This window comes from Stylophora pistillata, chromosome 14, assembly GCF_964205215.1.
Source record: "Stylophora pistillata chromosome 14, jaStyPist1.2, whole genome shotgun sequence".
Taxonomy (NCBI): domain Eukaryota; kingdom Metazoa; phylum Cnidaria; class Anthozoa; order Scleractinia; family Pocilloporidae; genus Stylophora; species Stylophora pistillata.
The window spans coordinates 3,997,379-4,024,878 of record NC_142532.1 but is presented as its reverse complement, the minus strand read 5'-3'; the positions used below and the strand labels follow the sequence as shown (position 1 = coordinate 4,024,878).

At 41.0% G+C, this 27,500-nt stretch overlaps 2 protein-coding genes, 1 non-coding gene and 1 pseudogene across 3 annotated transcripts in view; all 4 read right to left on the bottom strand.

The window, feature by feature from the left end:
• Positions 1-128: 128 nt before the first annotated feature.
• On the bottom strand, positions 129-5,016 carry LOC148716150 (uncharacterized). The gene is made up of 8 exons (XM_088744973.1): positions 3,246-5,016; positions 2,706-2,766; positions 2,165-2,428; positions 1,598-1,753; positions 1,296-1,439; positions 1,006-1,126; positions 693-746; positions 129-548 (listed from the first exon to the last, which is right to left on the bottom strand). The coding sequence occupies exons 1-7, from the start codon at positions 3,447-3,449 to the stop codon at positions 719-721; spliced, it is 978 nt and encodes a 325-aa protein (XP_088601099.1). The 5' UTR covers positions 3,450-5,016; the 3' UTR covers positions 129-548; positions 693-718.
• On the bottom strand, positions 4,264-4,384 carry LOC148716151 (U5 spliceosomal RNA). Its single transcript, XR_015995717.1, has one exon. It is a non-coding gene; the product is annotated as a U5 spliceosomal RNA (small nuclear RNA).
• A 7,429-nt stretch (positions 5,017-12,445) lies between the features above and the next one.
• On the bottom strand, positions 12,446-14,027 carry LOC148716149 (uncharacterized; annotated as a pseudogene).
• Positions 14,028-20,710: 6,683 nt separating this feature from the next.
• The window catches only part of LOC111319413 (uncharacterized), a 15,526-nt gene continuing 8,736 nt past the window's right edge, over positions 20,711-27,500 (bottom strand). The window contains exon 8 of the mRNA XM_088744960.1: positions 20,711-27,500. This exon is cut by the window's right edge and continues 20 nt beyond it. Within this exon, the coding sequence (XP_088601086.1) occupies positions 24,149-27,500 (3,352 nt within the window). The 3' untranslated portion in view covers positions 20,711-24,148.

The following is a 27,500-nucleotide window of genomic DNA, read 5'->3' as shown; positions in this document are numbered from 1 at the left end:
CAGACAAGTCAGGTCAGCGGCAATTACACCCGGTTCACACCGTCATCATCAGGACTGTCATATATGCATATGTTAAATTATCTACAAACGTTTGGAAAGATTGAATAAAAAATGCAACGACACTCGTGTAACCTTGCAGAGGTGTTTACTAAATTAATTATTTAGTAATAATGTCTAGTACATTATAGAGGACACTAATCACAAGTTACTTTTTCAACTGATTGTGTCTTCAAAAGTATACCTCATTTCTTATTTCATGTTACTTTATTTGAATAAAAATATTAACAATTTTGACAAATATGGTGAACATTCATCAGTTAATTTACAAATATGACAATACCATTTACATATTTACAAACTCGTTCATAACCGATGTTATCAAGAGTGGAATCAGTGTTCATTTAGAATTGGCTTTTTGATCAAGGTGCTCCCAAGATTTTTCAAAAGGCGATTAAATATAACAAGTTTAAAACAACAAACAACGCCCTGCCTTGAAATTGTAAAGAATTAGAAAGAGGTAAGCTTGAGTTGCCTGTATTGAAGATGATCTGAGGAATGAAAAGAGAGTCAGAATAAATATCTCGATCTTTTAAAAGTTAATTTAAAATTAATTAATTGCTTCACTCAGCACAATGTTAAATATTGACGGATTTATTGCCTTTAATTTACTTAAAAAATCGTATAGCTCTTACTTCAGAAATATGATCCGAACCATTTGTTAAAAGTTCTGCTCAACAATCCTTGTTCTGTGGAAAAAACGAAAAATTGAGAAAAATTGAAATTGTGTAACTTAAATCAGCTTGTTTCTGTGCGAGTTGCTAAGAGAGTTCTCAGTGCCACATAGGTCATGCCCCTAAGATATGAATTCTCCCCCCTCCCACTCCAAGAATGAGAATCCCCAGTGTGAGCTCCTCCAAATATATCATACCCAAACCCCTTACCATGTTTGACCCAAGGGAGCTTATAACAGGCATTTTACAGTTTGTAAGATTTGATTCCAGCAACCTGCCAGTTTGAGGAATGTTGTGCTGGTTGATCGCCTGGTAAGCAAAAGTCATTTGAGATCCACTTGGAACGATGCTCGCCAGAACGGGAGGTGCTGGGCGATGGAAAGAATATGCGCTCCCTAGAAAATTCAAGAAAAATTTGTGTTATAAATCTTAATTGCCTACCCACGGATTTAACTACAGATTAACTAGTGTCTAGGTAAATAACGTTCACATTGCCTTGCGGGGGAGGGGAGGGGAGGGGAGGGGAGGGGTTATATTATATTTTACAAGTTTCCTTTTTCATACCTTTTGAGGGGTTTGAATTTGATTTAAAACTCTTCATAGCTTCAAGATCTTTTGCTGTTACTGGGGAGTTTTTAACTTTAAGACATCCACCATTTTTTGATAGAGTGTCAAACCAGGACGGTTGAGGGTCAAAGTAATCTTTGCCTGGTTGAAAGAAAAAATATAAATAAAAATCAAACAGTGCGTGGAAAAAGCTATATCGATTCCAAGTGTCCAACTGTTTTGTCACGTATTAGCAAACATTGCTTTCGCTGTGGACTATTGGATGTGCGCAATCGCATAGCAAGTTTCATTCCTCTTACCTTTAGCTGCTTCAGTGGAGAGCTTTAAATTTGATTTAACATTCTTCATAGCTTCAAGATCTCGTGCTGTTACTGGAGAGTTATCAACTTTGAGACATCCAAATTTGTTTGATAGAGTGTCAAACCATGACAGTTGAAGGTCAAAATAGTCTATGCCTAATTGAAATAAAAACCAAAAAAAAACTAAAGAAATGAAAATCATAGTGCATGGAAGAACACGTTCTCAAACGTTATCAACATTCAAAAGTTTTCAGTTTAAAGTGCCTCTTCTCGTCTTGAGGATGGAATATTATATTTTTAAGTTAAATTTTTTGTGAAATGGGGGACGTATTTTAAATCAGACCCGTAAGTTATGATTTCGCCCATGGTGTGAACCGTAATCTTAACCGCTTTTTTTTCATCTTTCTGGTCTTTAAAAGTACCGATTCATTTTCAGGGAAAGGTGGTGCAGACCCTCGATCTCTCCCCATCTCTATTCCCTTACGCATCCCTGGAGTTCATGAAGACAAGGCAGTCGTACAAACCGCGTGGTCACCACTCGGTTGAGTAGACGCCATCGCTACTCACCATTTAATATTTGTGGTTCACTCTGGGATTCTTCTGTTTTTATTTCATTCTTTATTACACTGAAAATAATGCCGCCCTCTAGCTCGTCAATGTTCATCCTCGCCTTCTGCAGCTTTTCATCCATTGTCGCCATGTGCTTGACAATATGAAAATTATTTCTCCGTCCCTTTTGCTGCAGTTGTGACAGTTTTTTCTTTAGATCAGCAATTTTTTTGTCTCTCCCCCAGAGAGTTTCCTTAAGAAAGCCGATCTCCTTCTTCCTAGCTGTTGAAAATATGAATATTACAAATACTCGAAATAAAAGATGGGTTAATTTTAAGTTTAGAACGATGAGTCAGATCAGGAAAACATAACACTAACTGAACTGCTCATGACGGAACGAGAAGAAAGGGGATTGGGGCAAGGGGAGGTGGTGGGGGGGGGGGGGGTAAAAGACTTGTTGTCAGGGACACAGAGTTGAGTCTTGGCATCCTTTAATTAAATGGCTTCTCAGTCCGCACTCGCTTGTCTAATCTTGCATGCGTCATTACACAAAACTAACCGTTAATCTCTGTTTCAAGGTAGTTGATCTTCTGCGTTAGTTGTTCCTCTTCTCTCATATACTGAAATCAATTATGTAAGCACATCAATTTTAGAATTAAGTAAACAAAAAAATTGAGAACACAATGCGTCAACTTACGGTGGACAGATAGTGGAATGCCACGGAGTGACGTCATAATCTAATGATTTTAGTCGCACGCACTTTTTCCGACATCTCTTCACGAAGGAACCTTTCCAAACTCACCTGAGCATCTTTGATCCAAAAAATTTCCTTTTGCTTTTAAAGTTTCTTCGATGTTGAACGGACTTAAGTTTGAGCTTAGTTTGGGCGTTGGGAGGAAACTCAAATTTGATTCAAATTGAAACAATTACGAACTATTTTCTTAGCTCATATATCGAATAAAGTCAACTTAAGCATCCGACGAAAAAATCACTTAAGATTTTTCTTCGTGCCCCTTCCTATAACAAGTTCTGACTTAATTGCACCAAACGTTTCATTTAAGCGAAAAACAAACAGCCGTAATGATTGGGAAACACCCACCTCATTAAGCATGATCCTTGCCCCATGAGAGGCCTCCAGAGGCTCATAATAACTCTCAGCGGAACGATTAGTGACACTGACTTCTTCATCAAGTATTCTCGCAGAACTGGATTTCTTCACGGACTCTTGCTGACCTGAGATGTTTTTGTTCATTTTGCAACTCATATCTTCACTCGAAGTATTTGATAAACAAGAAAAATTCATTTTCTTTCACTTTGCTTCAGTAAGAACCGAGCTCTTGGTGCGAAAAAAAGTTTCGATTTGTTTATGACTGGTTGCATGGTAACGCGTTTGTGCCGTCACCTCTTGACATCACGCCGGAGTTGAAGCGTTAAGCCTGGGCACTAGAGTTTTATTGAAGCGTCGAAACCAGATTAGAAATTAAAACTCTTTTACAAGTGTTTAATCGTACAAAAAGCTGAAAATATTGTTTACAGCTCATCAATTACCCATGTGTCACCGAGTCATCTTTGATATGCCTCTGGTCCATCTTCTTACCCATTAGTTCTGGTTCTCCTTTTCACGTACAAATCTTTTAAGACATTTCAGTGCGCTCGGGAGCGCTTAGCAGACTTGGCACCACGATCTCCAACCAAACGGCGTGTCGGCAGTTGACGCAAACTCTATTTTAGAGGAACTTATATCCTGGATTTTGAGTACACGCAGAGCATGCGTGCTGGCATTAGGTGCAAAAATCGATCTTAGGCAAGCCTTTCTGCCACGTCTTTTTTGTGGGGACTTCAAGCGTGCTGTTCAAACGTGAAAATCCGGAGGATGAAAAAAAATCACGTTATTGAAGGAGCTTTCGCCTTCGAGAAATTGGTCTCTCATTCCTGGCTAAAGGCCATCTTGCACAACAATCGACCCTGCTTTTTTCGTCTTAACGAATCTCGCATTTGATTGACCTCGCTCAGTGCAGATTTTAGCTCCCCCAAGCGCTGTAAAAGAGGGTTCACCGTTCTTTCAACGGTTAGTGGATAGTAAAGTAACGTCAAACAATTTATCCACTTCACCTCAGGGCCCCGCCTCAAGGCAGGGCGACGAGAAATTGGTCTACAGATTCATTCAACTGTTCTCCTGCACGGAAATCTTTAGTAAAAGGCGAAACATTTATGCGTGGTGAAGGAAAATCAGAGTTTTTTTATGTTTAAGGTGGACGGCCGGGCCTCGATGAAGGGAGGTGCAATTCCGCCGACCTACATGTCTAATCCCAACCCATTGGCTGGCGTGCAATGCCTTAGGGATGGGGACCACCATAAACGAGGGTCACCAGACGCCAAACTCGCTGGGGAATCGAACCCCACCTCACTTAAATATTACACACTCACTCCCAGAAATTAAACACACCCGCTCATTACTTAACTAAATATTTTCTTTTGTTTTTCTTTTTATGACTTAACTAATTACTTGAAAAGTGGGAACTTTTTGTCGCAAAAAGCCATAACAGCCTCGATGTATTTATCTCTCAACCCGAAAAATCGGAGATCTGAAGTCCACTGGCCGTAGGTTTTACGCTGACTGGGCGGTTTACGATAGTCAACCACAATCTCCCACACGAAAAAAAAATGGGCCAATGAAAACCCCCAGCACCTTGAGCTTGACAGGAGACCAGTCAAAAGGAACTGGGGGGTCCGTGCGACCCCGCCATCCACCCAACCAGAGACCCTTAGATTTGGAGAGGTTAATCTTCGATCCAGAAGCTAGTTCATAACACCTATATATGTCAAGAGCAGCCGAGATGCCTTCATCCGAGGTAAGTATGAGAGATGTGTCATCCGCGTACTGAGAGATGGGAGACAGCGGAGGACAACCTGGGAGAGACAGACCCTTGATACGGGGGTCTGCACGAATGCTACAAGCAAGGACCTCCGAAACAAGAACATACAAGAGTGAAGATAATGGACACCCCTGCGGGACACCACGAGAAAGACTAAAGAAGGGAGTCAAGTAACCATTAACATTTACAGCACTTTGCACACGAGTATAAAATAGGTCAATCCACGCGACAAATGACGGACCAAAACCCATGGCGACCAGAGTGGACCGCATAAAACCCCAATCCACCCGGTCGAAGGCCTTTTCTTGGTCAAGAGATAGGATTGCGACAGGGGTGCCAGAGGACTCGGCATAGCTGACAACATCTCTCAGTAACGCGACATTCTCACCAATGAAGCGGCCAGGGACCCCACACGTCTGATCGCGGTTGACAACAAGGTGTATCACGCGGAGAAGACGCCCGGCCATGGCCCGCGACGCTAACTTATAGTCCACATTTAGGAGAGATATGGGGCGCCAGTTCTTGGGATCGAGACGATCCCCCTTCTTGAATGACAGAGTAATGACACCTCTGCGCTGAGAGAGAGAAAGAGAGCCAGAAGAGAAACACTCATTAAGGACAGTTACAAGATCAGCACCAACCACATCCCAGAAGCGGAGATAGAACTCCATAGGGAGCCCATCTAGACCTGGTGTCTTGTTGTGTGCCATACCCTTGAGAGCGTCAAGGACCTCAGATGGTGTGAGTAGGCCCTCGCAACTATTGGACTGATCCTGAGGAAGAAACGAGGACAGATTACCGAGAAGGGAAGATTGGACATGAGAGTCTGTAGGCGAAGCAGTATATAGACCAGAATAGAAAGAACCAAGAGAAGCACAGAGAGCAGCAGAAGAAGAAACAATTGAGCCATCAGGCTCTCTCAGCGCAGAGATGCGACGGTCGGCAGAACGTTTTTTCTCTAAACGAAAAAAATAACGCGAGGAAGTCTCACCTTCCTCAACCCATTTGACTCGCGCCCGAACCTGGGCCCCCTTCGCCACATCAGAATCTAGGTGAGCAAGCTCAGAGAGAGCCGACCGCAGGGGATCCACACAAGAAGTAACCCCCGAATCGACTTTCTCCTGGAGATGTTGAACAAGGCGCACCAAGGCGTCTCTACATGCAGATGTCTTACGGGCCCTACTCGCACAAAAGCGGATGGTGAGCCCCTTAATCCGGCTTTTCCCCCTATCCCACCATTTGGCGAGAGAGGGAATGCGAGGGACAGCAAGACGCCAGGCAGACCATTCCTCCCGGACAAGTTGACAATAATCCTGATCTTCCAAAATTGAGGTGTTGAGCTTCCAGAAGCCAGGGCCAGGTGGGACGACGTCAGGAACAGACACAGACAAACACAAGCCACGATGATCCGAGAAGGGACAGATATACACAGAAACAGAGGACACCGATGGGACCCATGCAAAAGGAATCCCAAACATGTCAATACGCGACGCCAAACTCCCGTCCCACCTGGTCCAGGTGAACCCCGGAGAAGAGGGGTGGAGGTAACGCCAGATGTCTGTGACACAACACGCATCAAAAAGATGGTTAAGCGAGGAGGAATTATCACTAGATACAGAGGCAGGAACTGGACCACGTCGGTCTCGAGCCCGGTCAAAAACGGAGTTAAAATCACTAGCAAGGACCGTTGGTATTGAAGGGTCAATCTTCGAATACAGGCCATCAAAGAATTGATCCCGTGCAGGGCTGCGATTGGGGGCATAGAGACAAACCACCCTAAAGACCTTTTCATGAAAAGAGAATTCACATTGCAAATAGCGACCATCAGCAGACCAAGAATTAAGAAGAGAGATACAAGGACGATAGAGTACGACGCAACCACAGGAATGGACAGAACCCGGAGCTAACATAGAAGAGAAACCAGACAAAGAAAACCACAAAGAACATTCAGCCCGAGTAACACAGTGCGTTTCTTGAAGGCAGACAACGTCAACCTTCACAGGGAGAGATCGCAACCACTACACGAGACCAATCCTTTTAGACTGGTCCCGGATACCATTACAATTTAACGTAAGGATGGAAAGAGCCATCACAAAGCATGAAAGAAACATCATGACTTTTTCTTAGCCGAACGACTTGCATTAACCCTAGTAGCAGCCGAAGGGCCCACAGGCAATTTATGAGTACCCGGGGTCCTCTTAGCTGGACGGCGCCTAGGAGTCGAGGAGGTAGAGGGCCTTTTGCGTTGGCCAGAGGCCGGTGACATATTCACATCCTGAGAGTCATCAATGGAACCCCAGTCCTGAGGCTCATCTACATTAGGTAAGGTAGTATTTTCACTATTTGCATTAGGTTCGTTTGCAATTTCATTAACTAAGATAACTTCCCCATTGCCAGCGCTGGGCTTATTGATAATTATATCTCTACTTGTATTATTAATTATTTCACTACTTGTATCATTAATTATTTCATTATTTGTACTACTTAGGATATCACCATTGCTCAAAATACCCTGAACAACCGACGAGGTGACACTAGCAACTTCATCCAACTGACTGAAGTGCTCGTCATACAATTTAACACCAGACTCCGAGGAGTCTATATCACTAGAGGGAACACTAGCCCCTTGACCAGACACAACTACAATTGGGTCAACAACATCCTCATTTAAGTAACCTTGAGAATCAAGTGGGCCCTGCGAGGCAGGAGGAAAGACATCACCACACTCCATCGCAGTGTCCACAGGCTCGGGAGGGGTGGGGTCAGCAACGTTAACATCCGAAGCAGAGTGGGCAGAAACTTCATCAACTGAACCAGCTAGAGGAGGGGGAATAACAACAGCCGCGTCCAAAGGTTGTACCGCCTCATCACCAGCAGCTGCCACACTTGGGACAGTAGGAGCTGAGGCCTTGTTCCAGGCGTCGGGGCAAGTCCGAGCGAAATGACCTTCTTTGTGACACCTTAAACACTTGCCTCTATCAGGGCATGCTGCAGACTTGTGTCCAACCGCTCTACAAATATCGCAGCGGAGGGGCTGGCCACGATACCAAACTTTACATCTAATCCCCTTGGTTGACACAAACCGGGGGATTTCCTTAGTTCGTACCATCGTTACAATTCTTGAACCAGTGGAGACATCGGGCAAGCCCGGCAAAACCTGGTGCCTAACGGTTTTAACTACCCCATAACCTGACAGAGCGGTAGCCACCGCATCATTTGGCCACTCATAAGGGTACCACGAAACCACAATATTAGTGAACTGGGGGGTGGAGGGGGGAGGCTTCCTGACTGAGCACTCAACCCCATTGAGGACAACTGAACCCTGTTCTTCGAAAAACATTTTAGCCACACCCTCCGCCAAAGTGACCCTGGCTATACGGCCAGGACATTCTTGAATGGAAACTACTATATGTTGCGATTCCACTTCAAAATAGGCATTGATGTACTTAACCACCTCAGATTGTAACGTTCCAGCTGGGAAACCAGTACACTGAATGTCAATTGTCTTCTCCAAATGCAGAGCCATGGAGAAAAAAGGGAGCAAAAGGGCAAAGCCCAAAAAGCCCCAAACGGCTGACCCACCAAGTTCGGACCCAACCAAAAAAGCAACAAATTGGATGGGTGACGAACAGCGAAAAAGAAAAAAGACAACTGCAAAGCTTTCCCTCCCGGCAGGTACTCACAAGTGCAGAAAAGGCAAAAACGACATGATACTTACAATTGTCCTGACCAAAATGACCTCCTGACAGAAGAGCAAAACCACCAACAAGAAAAATCCCGCGTCATGTGGGTCTCGTCAGTTTTTTATGTTTAAGGTGGACGGCCGGGCCCCGATGAAGGGAGGTGCAATTCCGCCGACCTACATGTCTAATCCCAACCCATTGGCTGGCGTGCAATGCCTTAGGGATGGGGACCACCATAAACGAGGGTCACCAGACGCCAAACTCGCTGAGGAATCGAACCCCACCTCACTTAAAAATTACACACTCACTCCCAGAAATTAAACACACCCGCTCATTACTTAACTAAATATTTTCTTTTGTTTTTCTTTTCATGACTTAACTAATTACTTTAAAAGTGGGAACTTTTTGTCGCAAAAAGCCATAGCAGCCTCGATGTCTTTATCTCTCAACCCGAAAAATCGGGGATCTGAAATCCACTGGCCGTAGGTTTTACGCCGACTGGGCGGTTTACGATAGTCAACCACAATCTCCCACACGATTGCACGGTGGTCTGCGGAACAGCGAGCCATTTCAGGAACTTCAAGGAGAACCTTAGAGCCACCATTGCAAATATCGCTCTTGGGTGGAACCGCTGGCGAGGAGTGTTGGGCCTTCTTAACGGCTCCTTTTGAGACCGGAGATGTCTGGGGTGCAGAACGTTTACGGGAAACGTTGTCGGTCGGTACTTGATCAACCGGTGTGGCAGACGGGAAACGATCGTCGCTGGCATTAGAGGAGTAGTCACACTCTTCAGCCTCTTCTACAACACTGTCCTGAGCAACGGGAGCGGTTGCATCAGCTGCCGTAACACTGTCTTGGGCCACAGGCGCACTGTCTTCACTAGGCAAGGGTACATCCATCTCTACACAGGGCTCAACACTCCCTCCGACCTCAGGAGCATCCGCCACAGGTAGAGCACTCACAACCATCTTACAGTCCCTAGCCAAATGCCCCTCTCCATGACACCGGAAACATTTGCCCCTAAGGGGACACTCGGTGGACTTATAGCCAACCTTTCGACAGCTCACACACTGAAGGGGTTGCCCCCTATACCAGACCTTGCAGCGAACACCGTGGATGGGAATAAACGGCGGGATAACTTTCTTGACCACCATCTGCACAATACGTGACCCGGTAGAGACCGAAGGCCTACCGGGCCAAACCTGATTGCGTACAGATTTGACAGATCCATATGCCGACAGGGCCGTGCTAATAGCCTCGTTAGATCCCTCAAAGGGAAACAGAGATACCACAACCGTGGTAGACTGGGGTGTAGGAGGAGGGGGCTTGACCACTCTACACTCCACATCACCCAACTTAACAAACCCAAGCTCCTCAAAAAAGAGCTTGGCAACCTCCCCATTCTCCACAAAAGTCACTCTGGCAACGCGGCCAGGACACGCCTGCACAGCAGCCACACGATGATCGGACTCTCGATCAAAATAAGCCAACAATAGGCCAACCGCCTCAGAAAAAAGTACCTCCTCAGGGAGCCCCTGACAATCGATGTCAATGGTCCTATTAAAGGGAACAACCATGACGAAGTTCGGACCCAACCCAAGGACAAGTCCAAGGGATGGGTGACCGAAACAACAGAAAAAAGCAAAAGAAGAACAAGCGAGTTCGGATCAACCCGAGAAATCCCAAAGAAGGGATGGGTGACCAAACGGAAAACCAAAGAAAAACCACTGCCAAGGAGGAAAAAGTCGCAAGTTTTCCCTCCCGGCAGGTACTCACTTATCCGACAAGAACCTCGAAAACCTCCAAATCAAACCAACCAAACTCCACACCACTAGGATGGGGAGCAACCTCTACCATACGAGACCGAAATCCCGCCTCCACTGATGAGGGGCTTGTGTCAGCGGCGATCGGCGATCGCAGTCTCTTGTGAGTAAGCATCTGTGCTAAATTACGCCCTTTTCGATAGGCAACGAGAGGTGTTTCTTTGAATATGGCCTGTGTGTTGGACGAGGTCAAGAGTATTTGATGGTGCTCCTTGAGGAGTTTGTAGATGTTTGGCAGTGCTGGGTTGTAAGTTATTACAAGTGGTACACGGTCAGTGGAGGAAACAGGTTTGCTCTCCACTGATGAATCCCCACACGGTATAAGCAGTCCACACTTTCAAGTTCCATCTAACACTACCAGTACAATCTGTGGTCGATCATTCAAAACTAACAAAAATCTCAAAATTCATTTCTCTCATAAACATAAAAAGCAGAAACCATTGCAATCCACTAGTCCCGGATTCTGGCCCTGTAGGGTTGACATAAGATGCAACTGCTGCAAAACATACGGGCAATTTACAGGGTCAGTTAAAAGCAGCACTACAGGAGAAACGATAACACTGCGACAACACACGTCATGCAAGACTAGCAATGTGATATACCTGATTGAATGCAGCAAATGTAACGATCAGTACGTAGGCGAGACAGGTCACCCAATTCACCACCGTGGCAATCAACACCGTAGCGACATCAAGGGTGGACATAAAAACATACCCTCTGTCAGACATTTTAAGAACTGTGGAGTCGACCATCTTAAACTTACGGTTATTGAAAAAGTTAGAAGTCAAAATCAAGAAATCAGAAGAGCAAGAGAAAATTATTGGATATTAAGACTCAATCCTACTATCAATAAGCTTACTACATGAATTATAACTACTTTAATTTATCTATTTTAGACACCATGACACGTTTCGCTGTTATCTATTCTATTTTTATATTATAACGTCATGACATGTTTACTGTTGACACGAATTTTAGATTTGAATATTGCTCATGTAATTAGTATGCTCCTGAAGAAGACCGAGACGGTCGAAACGTCGAGCTATTAAACCAACAAAGCTACATTGGAGTTGGCCTCTTGACCATTACATTTCTGCTCTTATTTACGTTATTTCAAGAGCCCACGATCGCTTCAGTGATCCTCCAGGCAGCGCGTTTGAGACTGATCAGCATTGTTTGTGGGACCCCTTACAAGCTTCTACTTATATATATATATATATATAAATATTACGAGAGGAAAAAAGGACGTAACTACATTTCCCGACAAGCCTGTTTCGTGAATCGCTTCACTCTTCAGGGTATATATATATATATATATATATATATATATATATATATATTGTGGGAGGAAAAAGACAAGTAAACTACAAGTTCATCAGGGATGAACTTGTAGTTTACTTGTCTTTTTCCTCCCACAATATATACTTCGCTCTACTTCTATGTATTGAGCACTGTTCTACGAAAATCAAGTCACACTTTATTTTTTTTCGGCCTTCTGGGCCTCATCAGTGCCGTTATTTGGTCTTAGTAATAAAGATGAAATGAAATTAGGTTATCAGGATTCAGTTAAACCCGCTTATAACACGAACATTATACCATGTATGTTTCTGACCAGATGGGGAAAAATTTTGCAATTCTTTGAATAAAATTCCGCCTCCCGGTTAGCTCAATTGGTTAGAGCATTGGACTGTTGTGCGGGAGGTCGAGGTCGATGGTTCGAGCCCCGGCCGGACCAACACTCAAGGTCTTAAAATAACTGAGGAGAATGCGCTACCTTTCTTTAATAAGAAATGGATAGATATTCTAGTCTTCTCGGATAAGGACGAATAAACCGTAGGTCCCGTCTCTTGCATCTATTAATTAGATAATTTGGTTAGGCAGGGACGTTAAAGAACCCACTCACGAGATTACTGTGACGTTGTCTGGCCTGTTTACTGGGAATTGGGGGAGGGGGCATCTTCAAATAAGTTTCCTTCGATTGTTTGTAAACTGCTGATGCAGTCTGGCCAAAGTCCCCCGAACAGTGTTGTGATGCGCATTTGATCATATCGCCATGTTAATTTGCGCAATATAATTATTAAATTATTATCATTGTTATTAATAAAGCCATTTTCTCTGTCGTTGGCATAGAGAGAAAGTAATAGCATTCTTGATAGTGCGCATTTCAATTGAGCGTCATGAATCCAAAGCCAAAGTTCTCACATCGACCAATCAAAGAAGAGGAAATTATCATAAAGAACCAAACAGAATTACAAGTGAAAACAGGCAAACTGCAATAAGCGGGAAAACGCGAGGGCACATGCCTCGATTGGGTTAATTAGCTTTGCAACTCATTGGTTGCGAAAGGAGCGAGATTTTTCTGGACCAATCACGGAGCGTGGTGAGGTAATCTCGGATGAATTTCGGCACTTACACGAGAATTGCGCAACATTGGATGAGAGGCCGTCACTCCCATTAATCTGCACGCTCTCTGCGTTAGCTGCTCTATCATCCATTGTAACAGCCGTCAGTTCGGTATCAATTGCACGTTTTATTCCATCGGATCAACTATGCTTAAAACACTGTTCGAATACAATACCGTGTGAGAAATCCTTACAAACGAGCACGTGTCCTTGTCCGTAACCCTGAAAATTGCTACAATATCCGTAACGATTCCGCAATGTCCTATTCCTTTGATGTGAATCAAGTTAAAAAATCCACATCCGAAAAATAAAGGCGAAAAACGAGCGATGAAAACACACGTGCGCCGAGGTTTGACCAAGTGTCGAATGACAAAACCTCGGCAGAGACTGGGCCTAGTGCACTGGAAACCTAACATTTACATCTATGTTATTACCATAAAGGTGCTTGAGTACAGAGAATATTCTTATCAGCAATGAAAAGTTTCTGCCAAAAGAAACTCCCAAATTTGAATCTGAAAGTGGTTGTACTAAAGTCACGCAGAAGATCGTTTATCATTTTAAAATGCACCGAGCGTTTTGCCCCTATGGTCCGATGCACCTTATGAACTTGTACAGTAAGTTCTAAAATGGTGGCGAGCAGGTTGATTAGAGAAAAAGCGAATAGCACCAGAACAGTAAGCTTTGACAACACAAAGATATAACCGGGATACTGACGCTTCAGAAAATTCAACTGAGTATAGTTTAGGAAACCAGCAAATGTAGTTCTCGGAAAATAGTTCAATGCCAAAGACATTATTATCCAGGAATCGATGGATTTGGAAAAAATAGCAAGCTTGGCGTATCTATCTGGTCAATGATATAAGTATCATCAGAGTCCAATAGGATGGAAGAAATGTTACCTGATTTAAGATGGCTTTGCATCCAAGAAAATCTGGAACTTTCTGCAGGGCGAAGACGACGATGATTAAGAAGATAGAGTGTGTAGCAAGCCATGCTATCGCTAGTTCTTCGGAAAATGGAAAAGCCCCGTTTTCCTCACAAAAACGAAAAGTGGAATTCTCTGTGAGACAAGTTATACTGCGCAAGTGACTTACAAACAGTTAAAATGTTGTTGATAAGATTACAAAAAAGCTAAACAGCGTCATTTTCATTAAAATGTTAATAATATGCGCAATGGTCCTATCAAGTTTATCTAAATAAATCATCGTTATTTTAGTTAGCATGAAATTTCTGTATTTGACTTTTAATTTGACGCTTAAGTATCAACTATTGGGGAAAATAATGGTAACCTCGATGGGAGATCATTGCAAAAGTAAATTTGTCAACATGAAGCCTTTCTGGTGGCAAGAACAAAGACAAAACGGTTGAATTAACAGATAATAAAACTCGTACAATCAAATAATTACGGTAACCTCTCTTAATACACGTTGATAAGTTCTTCAGCTTTTCCTTGAATGTCACTGGATATGCGAAAGAGTAAAGACGTTTGTGTTTTTTAACGGGAAAATCATTAAAGTAAGTTGCCATTAAGTTAAAAAGTTGGCTCAGACATGCATCAAGTTTGGCGATAAGGTCTGCTGCAAATGGAATATTCATAAGGACAACCCAAACTTCCTCAGAAATCTGTTAATGAAATTCGTTCCCTTGCGAAAGTGGAGGAGACATATGTGTATGTTCCTACTTAACATTGCACCCTTATCTGATTCAAGATCATTTAATTCAACCGGCCTTCCTTATAGATAAATTTGACTACAGTGAAATCCTGATTTCTCGAACCTCTAGGGGAAACGCAAATTGGTTCGAGAATTCGGGGGTGAAATTACAAGTGAAGCAAATCCAAGGGAAACAAGGTTTGGTTCGAGATATCGGGAGGTTGGAGAAACCAAGGGTTCGAGAAATTGGGATTCCAATGTATATGGAAGTTCAAACATAAATCAGGAACTCGTTTGTTCTTTTGCTGAGTGAACGGTGGCATCGAAACTGAAGGTGCTTCATCAGCGTCAAACAGGAAATCAAAGCCTTTTAAATTTTTTCAAAAATCTAGCATCAGACTCCTTTCTAACTAATTTAAGATTTCCCGGGAAACGTGTGGTCGATAATTCCGAAAATGTCCAGAAAAGCATCTGTCAGGCTCAGTTGAGAAACATTATTACAATTTCATGCTACACTATCAGTGCAAATTATAAATTCATGAATAATCAATGGCAGAAAATCAGATATTATAACAGACAAATATTGTCATTAAGTGGAGCTTAAGGACAAAAAATGATGTGACCGATGTAAGGGGGGAAACGATCAATTGAAAGCGTTAGCTAAAAAACTAGACTTCATCATTCTATAGCACAAACTAATTAGATAATACTGTCAAACATTATGCTCACCTCTGACTAGAAAACGGAAACAGCGTTTGGCTGTGATCAGGTGTTTAATGATCGTGCCATCCCAATCTGTTACAAAACTGTGGCAAAGTAAGTCACCAAGATTGAAAATGTACCAAATGTAAGTCGATACGCCCTCATTGGAACTGGTAATATCGAGGTGTTCTTGTGGTAATTTAAACCACCGCGCGACAACAAGCAATCTTGGAATTTGCCTTCTAAAGGCTGGTTTTCACTTGCGACGGAGTCGTAATCAGAAGCGTGGAGAGATACGATCTAGTGAAAATCAAACCGACGGAGTTGGAAGCAGAACACCGATTCTGCCTGACTCCGTCGCTTACGATCTAGTGAAAACTGCATTGTAGGAGTCGGAAGCGGAAGCGGAAAAATAAACCAATCACAATCCTCGATTCCATCTTTCCAAAATGCACAAATAGCCGTAACAAATTTAAACGTGTGAGCTTGACGGTAAAATTACGAAATTAAAAGTTTAAATACTCGAACTGAATCTACCGAAGGTACGATTCACGATTACCAAGTCGTAGTTCGCTGACGAGGTTAGCATACTCTTCCTTGGCTGCTCGATGTCGATAGATATCACGAACCCAAAATTTATTTCTTTTTCGAACGACATTATTCCTGCATTGTCTCTGCCTGCACAAAATAACGATTCATAAGAGCCAAAGTTGCTCTTCGTCCGCCATGTTGTCTTTGGCGCCAAAATTTGTAGTTTCACGGGCCTGGAATCGAGCATTGTGATTGATTTATTCTTCCGCTTCCGACTCCAACAATGCAGTTTTCACTAGATCGTAAGCGACGGAGTCATAAGCGGAATTGGAAGAAAATGGGAACCTTCTGATTCTTCCGACTCCGATTCCGTCGAGCTTATGACTCCGCTTACGACTCCGTTTTTCGATTTTCACTGGGTCACAAGCGCTCTTACGACTCCGACTACGACTCCGACTCCGACTCCGACTCCGACTACGACTCCGACTACGACTCCGACTACGACTCCGACTACGACTCCGACTACGACTCCGACTACGACTCCGACTCCGTCGCTAATGAAAACCTGCCTTACGGGGAACCCCCTAGCTCATGATTCCAAGAAAGTTTCACAGGGAAACGGTTCAGTTATTATGGAACTTTCGGTTTTACGGAGAACGAGTAGAATAACTCTGAAAATAAGATACGTAACATTTATTATCCAACTACACCTAGACGAGTACGAATAAAGCCATAGACGAGTACAAATATCACGCGGTATTTGTACACGTCTATTGTAGTACCGGTTAAACTGGTTTTCTCGCATCGCGCAAGCGAAGAATTGGATTGTAGTTACGGAAAAAAAAGTGGCGGACAATTTCAATCATTTTTTCGACGACGAAGAGTCAGAATGGCTGGTAAATACAGATCCAAGTTCATTCGATGAATCGAACGAAGAAAAACAGCTTGACGACCAGAAAATTTCTTCATTTAATGACGGAAAATAGAAACAGCAACGCAACAACGCGCCAATTCCTTTCCGCTTCGCATACTTCTGTTTTGCACTCCCCGTAAATAAATATCCGCGAAAACAACAGTTTGGCGTGTTGGATAATAAATAACTTATTAGACGTTTTGTTGTGTAGTATCGCTGAGTATTTTTACTCGTTATTTGTATTTTGACTCGCCCTACGGGCTCGTCAAAATACGACACAACTCGACAAAATACTTAGCGATACTACACAACAAAACGTCTAATAAGATATATTTATTTCCTAATTTTAGAAATCAGTGTTCTAGATCCTGTGTAACGTTTTTTAGAAATGTGCTTTGTTCAATATTTTCTTAACCTATTTGGTTTCTGTTTAAGACTTGTATCTTCACAAAAGAAAATAGAGAAAAGCTGTTCAATATCCGCTCAATGCTTTCGATTATGAGACAAAATACTTCAGAGACTTTAACCATGAAATACATACAGGTAAAACAGTGCATTCCTAGCGGGTAACCAGCAATTAATATCACGAAGAGGAGAAGAAAGAGCACTGATTATAATAATTTATTTTTCTTGGTGCCTGTTCCTCGAAAGTCCCACCAACTCGAGGTTCCTAAGAGCTGTTTCTCATTTGCCTTGTTTATATGTCCTATATCGAAATATTAATAGTTGTGGATTTCCGAACGATGAAACTATCAGCCCGTAACATTTTCTTAATTCGTTTTTCGTCCAGAAATTTCGAGAACATGCAAGAAATGGGCCAGAAGGCCAAACTCAAGTGACTTACAAAGATTGAAATTTTGTTAATAGGGGTGCCTCAAGCAAAAATGCAAAACAGTCATTTTCAAAAAAATGTTGATAAAAAGCGCACTGCTCCTCTTCAAGTATTTTAAAACAAATCATCGTTATTTTAGTCAAGTTAAGTAACTTGCTAGGAGACCGAAAGTAAATTTCTGTATCTGATTTTTAACTAGACGCTGAAGTAACAAATGTTGGTGAAAAAAATGTAAACCATGATTGGATATCATTAGAAGAGTAAATTTGTCAAGTGAACATGAAGTCTTTCTGATCGCACGAACAAATATTAAACGGTTCAGTAAGGTGCTTCATCAACGTCTCAGAGGAAATTAAACCTTCAATTAACAAATGGTGAACGCCATAGCGTGTACTATTGAGTTATGGATGCACACGGAAGGTTGCTAAGCACGAAAGAAGCGTAAGAGTCGCACGAGGCGATCACCGAGTGCCATTCTAGCTTCTTGAGTGCTAAGCAAACCTCCCAAGTGCATCCATAACTCAATAGTACACGCTATGGCGTTCACCACTTGTTTTATAACATAACATTGATACATTGTAACAAGAGTTTCCTTTTATTTAACAAATCTTACGTGATCAGAAAAAACAAGCGTGCGCGGAAAAATAGTCTAAGCATTTGCTCACATCAGCAGCATGCACCCATGGGCAAATAGTAGATGCTGAATTAACCAATCAGAGCGCGCGCTTTGCTTTAGTTATGTTATAATTTAAGATTGCCAAGGAGACGTATGGTGGTTAATTCCGAAAATATCCACAAAAACATCTGTTAGGCTCAGTCAATGCAAGAAACATCATTTCAATATTATGCAACACTATCAAACTATTCATGAGAAATTAATGCAAGCAAATAAGACAGTACAACAGACAAATATTTGTTTTTCATTAACCGAAGCTAATCATGACGGATCTAAGGAAGGAAAAGATCAATCGTAAGCGTTAGCTTAGTAACTAGACCTCATCTGTAACGTAAACTAACTACAGACCGCACTGTAAGTTGCCATTAAGTTAAAAATTAGGCTCAAGAATGTGTTAAGTTTGGCGATAAGGTCTACTGCAAATGAAATATTTGTATTCAAAGAAAACCCAAACTTTCATAAAAATCTGTTTGTGAAATTCGTTCCCTCGCGAAAGTGGAAGAGACACATGTGTTATTCCTACTGAACATTGCGCCCTTATTTGATGAAAGATCATTTTAATTCAACCAGCCTTCCAGTTATGGATAATTCTGACAATATGAAAGTCCAAACACTGACTGGTTTGTTCTTTTGCTTGGTGAACAGTGGCATCGAAACTGAAACTGCTTCATCAGCGTCTAATAGGAAATCAGAACCACCAAACCTTTTTTAAAAATCCAGCTTCAAACCTCTTTTAACCAATTTAAGATTGCCAAGGAAAAGTATGGTCGCTAATTCCGAAAATATCCGCAAAAACATTTGTTGGGCTTAGTCAAGAAACATCACTGATGATTTCTATATTATGCAACACTATCAAACTATTCATGTAAAATTAATGCAAGCAAATCAGACAGTACGACAGTCAAATATTTGTTTGTAATTAACCGAAGCTAATCATGATGGATCTAAGGAAGGAAAAGATCAATCGAAAGCGTTAGCTTTAAAACTAAACCTCATTTGTAACTCAACTAATCACAGATCGTACTGTCAGACAAACGGCCTTTAGAGGTAACCAGCTGTTTAACGATCGTGCCATCCTAATCTGCGGTAAAGGAAATCACCAAAATTGAAAAGGTACTAAATGTAAGTCGATATACGCTTAATGGAACACAGAACAAACCCACCACGCGACAACACGCAATTTTGGAAGCTGTCTTCTAAGGGGAATCCCCTCGCTCATGATTCCAAGAAAGCTCGACGCACAAGTCACGAAAGGAACACGGTTCAGTTGTTATGGAACTTCCGGTTTTCTGGCGTACGAGATGGCGCCTGAAAATGTTTCATCTTTCGATCCCTTTGATTGTAGTACAATCTTAATGTTTACACATAATCCCCCTTGATATTTTTCGGAAATTTTAGTGTAAATGGTAACGAGTTGATTGGAACAATTGACATCAATTCAAAGTTTTAGGTTTTATAATATAAATGCTTTGAAAAATAAACAATTGACCGGAGTTTATTTCGGTCTTAAAATCTGCGATATTTTTTAAGGCCTTAATAAGCCTATTATCATCTTTCACCAAGTCCTTAGAACTATCGTTTTGAAAAGTATGTAAGTAGTTACTACCTCAGGAGGAAAATGACATTTAAGTTACCTAGACCTAAGACCGATATGGTCAAGAAATCATGCTCATACAAGTCAATTACTCGGTGGAACGCTCTGGAAAATCAAATGAGATCAATTCAAGACGTTGACGCTTTTAAAAAGTCGCTCAAGTGTATTTTTAAGCCACGTATATTATAATGATGTACTATGTAGAATTTTTATTTTTGTAAATATGTAGAAATCTTGCATTAGTGTTCTTGTAATTAATTAAGAATTTAGTCTTATTGTTTGCACAAGACCACATCAGCTTTTGCTGAATTTTTTTTTATCGTCTGTAAATAAACGCTGTTGTTGTTGTTTTCGTTGAGCCAGTGGCTTGAATACGAAAAAACAAGTTTGAGTTCTTGTGACGATCTGTTTGTGTCAGGTGCGAGCGCCCATGATGCTCAAAAGATTACGACAGATATCAGCTGACTGACCGTCTTGTGCTTTGTGGAGAAAAGTTCAGGCAACGTATAATAATCAAAACATGTCATACCTTTTGATGCTAAAATTTCCAGTGTCCTCGAAATAAAGGATAAAAAAGGATTGCGCAAATGTTAATGGTGATAAAAACTTGCGTAAGAAAAAAAGACACCGAGATGCATTTCAAGGGGTATCGTTCAGGGAACGATAAACATTGGAAAAGATGCAATAGAATAGAGTAGCTCGTCTGTTAAGTGGGAAGGGGGGCTGGGGTTTGAAATAAGGACTTCTAGAACACTCTCAGCTGGACTGATAATCAACTTGGCGCGCGCGGGTGATAACAAGCTTTGAGGTCTCTATGTCTCTGCAGCTCACTTGTTGTGAATCCTTAGAATATGGAGACAGACAATGAAAATCAAAGCACTACTTTTACAAAATATATATTTCTCCACCACAAAGAAGTACAAAATAAGTACACGAGACACCACACTGAATTGCTATATACGATTTAGTAAACATAAACGCTAAACGGAGACACTAAAATGATGTTATTATCTCCCAAGACTGATCGTAATTTGAATTCTCCTCACAGTGTTACTACACTGACGAACATAGTGTCGATTAAAATTAAAGAAATTCTAAACTGGAGGATAATTTTTTGCTAGACACAACATTGAATTCTCGGAATTAAGCAGCAAAGAAACGCATTAGCTCGCAATCTCATCAGTTTGGAGAATTTTTCTTCTGAATAATAAAGGAACTTCAATTGGACCAACTACGTTGGCTTTGAAGGGTTTTACATCTCAAACATCATTTGGTATTTTGTTCTTGAAAACATGCTAAGCATGGCAATCATGGCAGCTAAGTTCACAAGAAACTAAAATGAACCATTAACTCTGAAGACTGATCGTAACTCTGTACTCTCCTCACACTATTAATACAATGGCAAACATAGTGTTCATAAAAATCAACATAAATGTAAACTGGATGACAAGTTTTAGTACAAACGGGATGTAACAGAGAATTATCTGAATTAAGCAACAACGATACGTATTCTAATCAGTTGCGAGAATATCATGATTTTCTCTGAGGTTGGGAGTTCATGAGTTAAATAAACTAAGGTAAAATGAAGAACTATCTTCAACTATGAATAAAACAAGCAACTAACTAATTTACGCGAAGTACATTGACATTATACAAAGCATATTTAGTTGAAACTATCCCAGCTAGTTCGAAAAATCCTACGTTACATCATATTCAACCATATGCAGGTTAACTATTACAAGATCACATATGGTAGTTACAAAAATCTGCTAAGGTTAGATTGATTTGATTGATTTCCTCTAAAACTGCTGGGATACAGTATATCTTTAACTTCTGACCACTCAACTGATCCTAAGTACAAAGCAAGCCTTGAATACCTAGTAATATTTTAAAAACCAATAAGAACTTTATCAGACATCTCTACTTTATACTACGTTAACTGTAAAGAAATATAAAAACATTTGACCAGAAAATTTTCAAAAATTGAAAGTCTTATTCTGAGGCCGTAAACCTTCTCAGATTTATATTTATTCATGAGCCTTTTCTACACAGTACTTCCCTTTCAGGACTACATGGTTTACATGTACTTGAATCGCTTCCCTTAGTTATGTGTGTAAATATTTTTCCTACTGAAAAAACAATTACCATGTCACGAGCATTAGAATTTACAAATAATGAGACCTCACGTACAGTGAACTCTGCTTAGCTGTTTTATTGTTTAGATAACGAGGAAAATTTCAACCTTTCTGTTCTGGGTCATTAAAATGGACAGATAAGCGTACAAATGTACATTATGGACAAATGTACATTAAGTATACCCAGTTTAACCTCCAGACCTCATTTTCAAGATTTTCGAGTGTCATAAATGTAAAATTTTAGAAAATGTTCCCAAGACACTGAAATGAAGAGAAAACTCACACACGCAAAAAAAAAAAACAAGAAAAATGCTAAGATTCATGGTAAAATTATTGCAAATGAGGCCTGTTCTTCTAAGTATATGAAGTCATCTTACCTAAGATCTATTCAGTAATATCATGTTAGATATTTACCTCTTCGAATCATGCTTAGAATGGCAATCTTGGCACTAATATAAATTAGATTGAATCAAAATGGAATGAAAAAACTCTAAAAAGGAAAATGATCTTTTCAAGGTAATTTCAATCCGTAGAATAAGTATGTATCGACATTCTCATGTCGTCTTCAGTGGCAAATGAGCTTTTAACGGTTGTACATTTGAATTTATATTAAGGTACGTTACAAATTACGTGTCAGGGCTTACGTTACAGTTTGAATATTAAATACGCGAAAAATGTGAATAGCGCGCGCTTGACTAGACCAAAAAAAAAAAAGAAAAAACATAATAATAATAAAATAAAAGACCAAGGAACAACAAAATTAAAAGGAAAGAGATGATTCTAGATGCTTTAATTGCTGATTAAGAATGGGTTTTCTCACTTAATATGCAATGCCTCTTTGATCTTAATTTGGTATTTTGAAGCGGCAGAATCTAAGATCGTGAAACATTCTGTATCACAAGAGTCAAGACAGGCCCTTGATGATTGCAGGTGCTTGTAAATGTGCTAGGTCTACGTTCGCGTGTCGTTTATAAATTTTCGTGAGCTGGCTGTAATGCCAGTTATATTGGTGAGACCACTCGCCACATTTGTACACGAGTTCGTGAGCACCTCTTGTCGGACAAAACTTCGCACATTTACAGGCACCTGCAATCATCAAGGGCCTGTCTTGACTCTTGTGATACAGAATGTTTCACGATCTTAGATTCTGCCGCTTCAAAATACCAAATTAAGATCAAAGAGGCATTGCATATTAAGTGGGAAAAACCCATTCTTAATCAGCAATTGAAGCATCTAGAATGGTCTCTTTCCTTTTAATTATGTTGTTCCTTGGTCTTTTATTTTATTATTATTATTATTATTTTTTTTTTTTTGGGTCTAGTCAAGCGCACTCTATTTACATTTTTCGCGTAGTTAATATTCAAACTGTAACGTAAGCCCTGACATGTAATTTGTAACGTACCTTAATATAAATTCAAATGTACAACCGTTAAAAGCTTATTTGCAACTGAAGATGACATGAGAATGTGAAAACATGTCTTGTAAATTTAAACTCAAAGTTGTCGTTTCTATATTGAGAGTTATTGTCACTCTGCTGCCTTTACGTCCTTGTAGAATAAGTACTTATTATGCGGAAAACCATCCAAGTTTATTTAAGATATGGCTTCAAATTATAGAATTTTGAAATCAAACTTTAGCCAACTTTTGCAGATAATGAACAATTTGGTGGCTTATCAAAAGCTTAGAGCATAAATATAGTGAAAACTCAGTGGACAAGCTCCTGGTTATGTACAAAAAAAACCTTTAAATTGATTTCGGTACAACTGATTATGATATAGGAATAGATTTGACTGTCATTTTGGTGATCACTGAAATCTCGTGATCACCATTCAACTACTTTAGGCCTTCACAACAAAAGCCTTGTTACATTCTGTTCTCTTGGCAAGTATTTAAATTTGTAAAGGTAAAAAAAAGACAATTCCACTGATCAGTATTTAACGATACAGTCTGTTTTTATTTCTTCAGCAAAGAAAAAAGTTACATATCTCAAGTTTTAATTAACAATATTAGCAACGACAGTTCAAATACAGGTAAAATAGTGGCAAGCTAAAAAGGAATGAAAAGAAGCCAAAAACTCCAAAATCAGAGAAACATTCAAGCTTTCCAAGTGCATGCGCCAATTTTTCTTTTTAAGGTAAAAAACAAAACACTTTTCATCGACCTGGTTTCATATTCAAATTTTCTCATTCCTTTGCCCTGAAGTCAAGAGTGACGTCATCTCCAATCAACAGAAAAGGCGCCCAGTATTTGATGTTGCTGTACTTGTCTGATTCTCTGAGGCTTTTCATGGCCAGGTTTAGAGACTCACTTGCAAGTTTACCTTCTGCAAGGTGTTGATAAAAGCATTTCATAAACTCAAGAGTAGCTTCGTCATCAATCGCCCAAAGGGACACCACAACAGACCGAGCACCAGCCCCCATAAAGGCTCGCGCGATGCCAACCACACCCTCAGCCTTGATCTCGCCCCAACCACTATGGCTGCAACTGAACACAACAAGTTTGGCGCGAAGTTCAATATCCAACACGTCTCCAATTGTTAAAATGTAATCCTCCTTCGTTGGCACAATAGATATTCGGTCTGGATCAGGTGTGAGAGCAATTTCGCCAGTTTCCATACATCCGTGCGCCGCAAAGTGAACTAAGGAAACGGAATTGAGTCTTTTCAACACCTCTCGTTTCGTGGCCTGTCTACCAGTGATTGGAGTGGTCTTCAAAATCTGTCCGATCATTTCTACTTCCTCTTGAGCACAAGGAAGCTGCTCCAGGGGTTTCTTTCCATGGCTGTCAGTAACCTCGCCTACCCACGGATTTCCTACAAGTAACGCGCCACTGCTTTTGTGATAATCTTCTGGGCAATCGGCGATGAGTTTGAGACTTGTTAACGATGGAGCAAGTCTGATTCTGAATGATTCACAAAGGTATTTAGAATTACCATCCTTCAATGCAGCATACGGAACGAGCCACAGAGGTCCATCGGGAACAATTAGCAGCTGATTCCCTTCAACCAGGTCGGCCACCGGCTTCATAATGTTATCATACAAAGTGCCTAGGCATTGTTTTTTTTGGACAAGAGGTTGAGGGGTGTCCTCTCCAGTTTCCTTATGAACTTTTGAGCGGCATTCCCTCAAAGTATCCAAAGATCGATTCTCGCATCTCACATTTGAAAGAACACCAAGTTCTGTATAGACACCGAGAACGAACGACTCAAAGGACTGGCTTGCTCCACTATTTTCTGAAAGAGAATCTTTGAGTTTACTTTGTCTCAACTGAATTTGATTTCCTTCAGACACAATCCAGAGATAAACGTCGTCTTTGTCCACTGCCTGATAGACAGTGTTTGATGGAATGTTCTTTAAAAGTTGTAAATCTGCATCGTCTCCCTTAGGCTGACTTGTTCCTCCACAAAAACTGGATTCCATCAGGTCAGTCAAAGCTTGAGCTCGTCCTTTCTCAGCAGCAAATAAGGCTTCGTCTATCTTACCTTGTTTCACGAGAACTCTCCACAAACCCGTATACGCCATTTGATACTGATTTCGAAAATTAACTTTCCACTCATCTTTAGATTTTAGAAGTATTCTCAGAGCATTGAATAAGGTTATGCTAGCTAGGTAATGTTCAACGGCGTTTGGTAGTAGACCCAGTAAATCGAAAACATTTGCTAATGAACAGTGGGCCGATGCCTCCAAGGATTTGTTTCCAACCTCTATAGCAGTTTTAAGCGTTAGGTTATATGACTTCTTGGCCTGTGAAAAGTCGCCGAGACGAGAGTAAGCATTACCGAGGTTACCATAGGCACTACCCTCTACACCCTTGTCTCCTACTTCTTTAGCTATTTCAAGATGTTGTTTGTAGTACTCTAATGCTTTTTTGAAGTTACCCAGACTCTGATAGGCATTACCAAGACTTCCATAACTTTTACCCTCCCCAGCCTTGTTTCCTATTTCTTTAGCTATTTCAAGATCTAGTTTGTAGTACTCTAATGCTTTTTTGAAATCACCCAGGGATTGATAAGCATTGCCAAGATTGCCATAAGCTTTACCCTCCCCATCCTTGTCTCCTATTTCTTTAGCTATTTCAAGGTGTAGTCTGTGGTACTCTAATGCTTTTTTGAAATTACCCAGACTCTGATAGCCATTACCAAGATTGCCATAAGCATTACCCTCCCCACGCTTGTCTCCTATTTCTTTAGCTATTTCAAGACATAGTTTGTGGTACTCTAATGCTTTTTTTAAATCACCCAGGGATTGATAAGTAATGCCAAGACCGCCATTTGCACTGCCCTCCCCACGCTTGTCTCCTATTTCTTTAGCTATTTCAAGATGTACTTTGTGGTATTCTAATGCTTTTTTTAAATCACCCAGGGATCGATAAGCAATGCCTAAACTTCCATTTGCTTCACCCTCCCCACCCTTGTCCCCTATTTCTTTAGCTATTTCAAGATGTAGTTTGTGGTACTCTAATGATTTTTCGAAATCACCAAGGGATTGATAAGCATTGCCAAGATTGCCATTTGCAATGCCTTCCCAACGCTTGTCTCCTATTTCTTTAGCTATTTCAAGATCTAGTTTGTGGTATTCTAATGCTTTTTTGAAATCACCCAAGGATTGATGAGCATTGCCAAGATTGCCATTTGCAATGCCCTCCCCACGCTTGTCTCCTATTTCTTTAGCTATTTCAAGATGTAGTTTGTGGTATTCTAATGCTTTTTTGAAATCACCCAGGGATTGATAAGCATTGCCAAGACTGCCATTTGCACTGCCCTCCCCACGCTTGTCTCCTATTTCTTTAGCTATTTCAAGATGTAGTTTGTGGTACTCTAATGCTTTTTTGAAATCACCCAGGGATTGATAAGCATTGCCAAGATTGCCATTTGCACTGCCCTCCCCACGCTTGTCTCCTATTTCTTTAGCTATTTCAAGATGTAGTTTGTGGTATTCTAATGCTTTTTTGAAATCACCCAGGGATTTATAAGCCTTGCCAAGATTTCCATACGCTTTACCCTCCCCACCCTTGTCTCCTATTTCTTTAGCTATTTCAAGATGTAGTTTGTGGTACTCTAATGCTTTTTGGAAATCACCCAGGGATTGATTAGCATTGCCAAGATTGCCATAAGCCACACTCTCTTCATACTTGTCTCCTACTTGTCTAGTTACTTTAAGGTGTAGTTGGTGGTACTCTATGGCTTTCTTTATATCACCGAGTCTGTGATGAGCACTGCCAAGACTGCTGTAGGCTTTTCCCTTTAGAGGTGTGTCACCAACATCTTTAGCAATATGAAGACAAAGGCTGTAGTAGTTAACAGCTCTTCTGATTTCACCTACACTCAGAAAAACATTCCCGAGTTGACCATAAGCACACCCTTCAGCTGACTTGTCACCCATTTCTTTGGCAATTTTAGCAAGTTGATTATAGTAGTCTATTACTTTCTTTACATCACCTGAACTTGCACTAGTGTGATCACAGCTGATATGATCTTTTTCCTCCACGGACTTATCTCCCACTTCTCTGACAGAATCACTTCTCAATGACAACAAG

What these genes read in the sequence shown, in the direction of transcription:
- LOC148716150 (XM_088744973.1), bottom strand. Translation starts at nt 3,449, where the DNA reads ATGAATTTTTCTTGTTTATCAAATACTTCGAGTGAAGATATGAGTTGC. An exon ending in CTCCACTGAAGCAGCTAAAG is followed by an intron (nt 1,440 to 1,597) that starts GTAAGAGGAATG and finishes TCTTTCAACCAG; the next exon opens with GCAAAGATTACTTTGACCCT. An exon ending in AACATTCCTCAAACTGGCAG is followed by an intron (nt 747 to 1,005) that starts GTTGCTGGAATC and finishes TTTTTTCCACAG; the next exon opens with AACAAGGATTGTTGAGCAGA.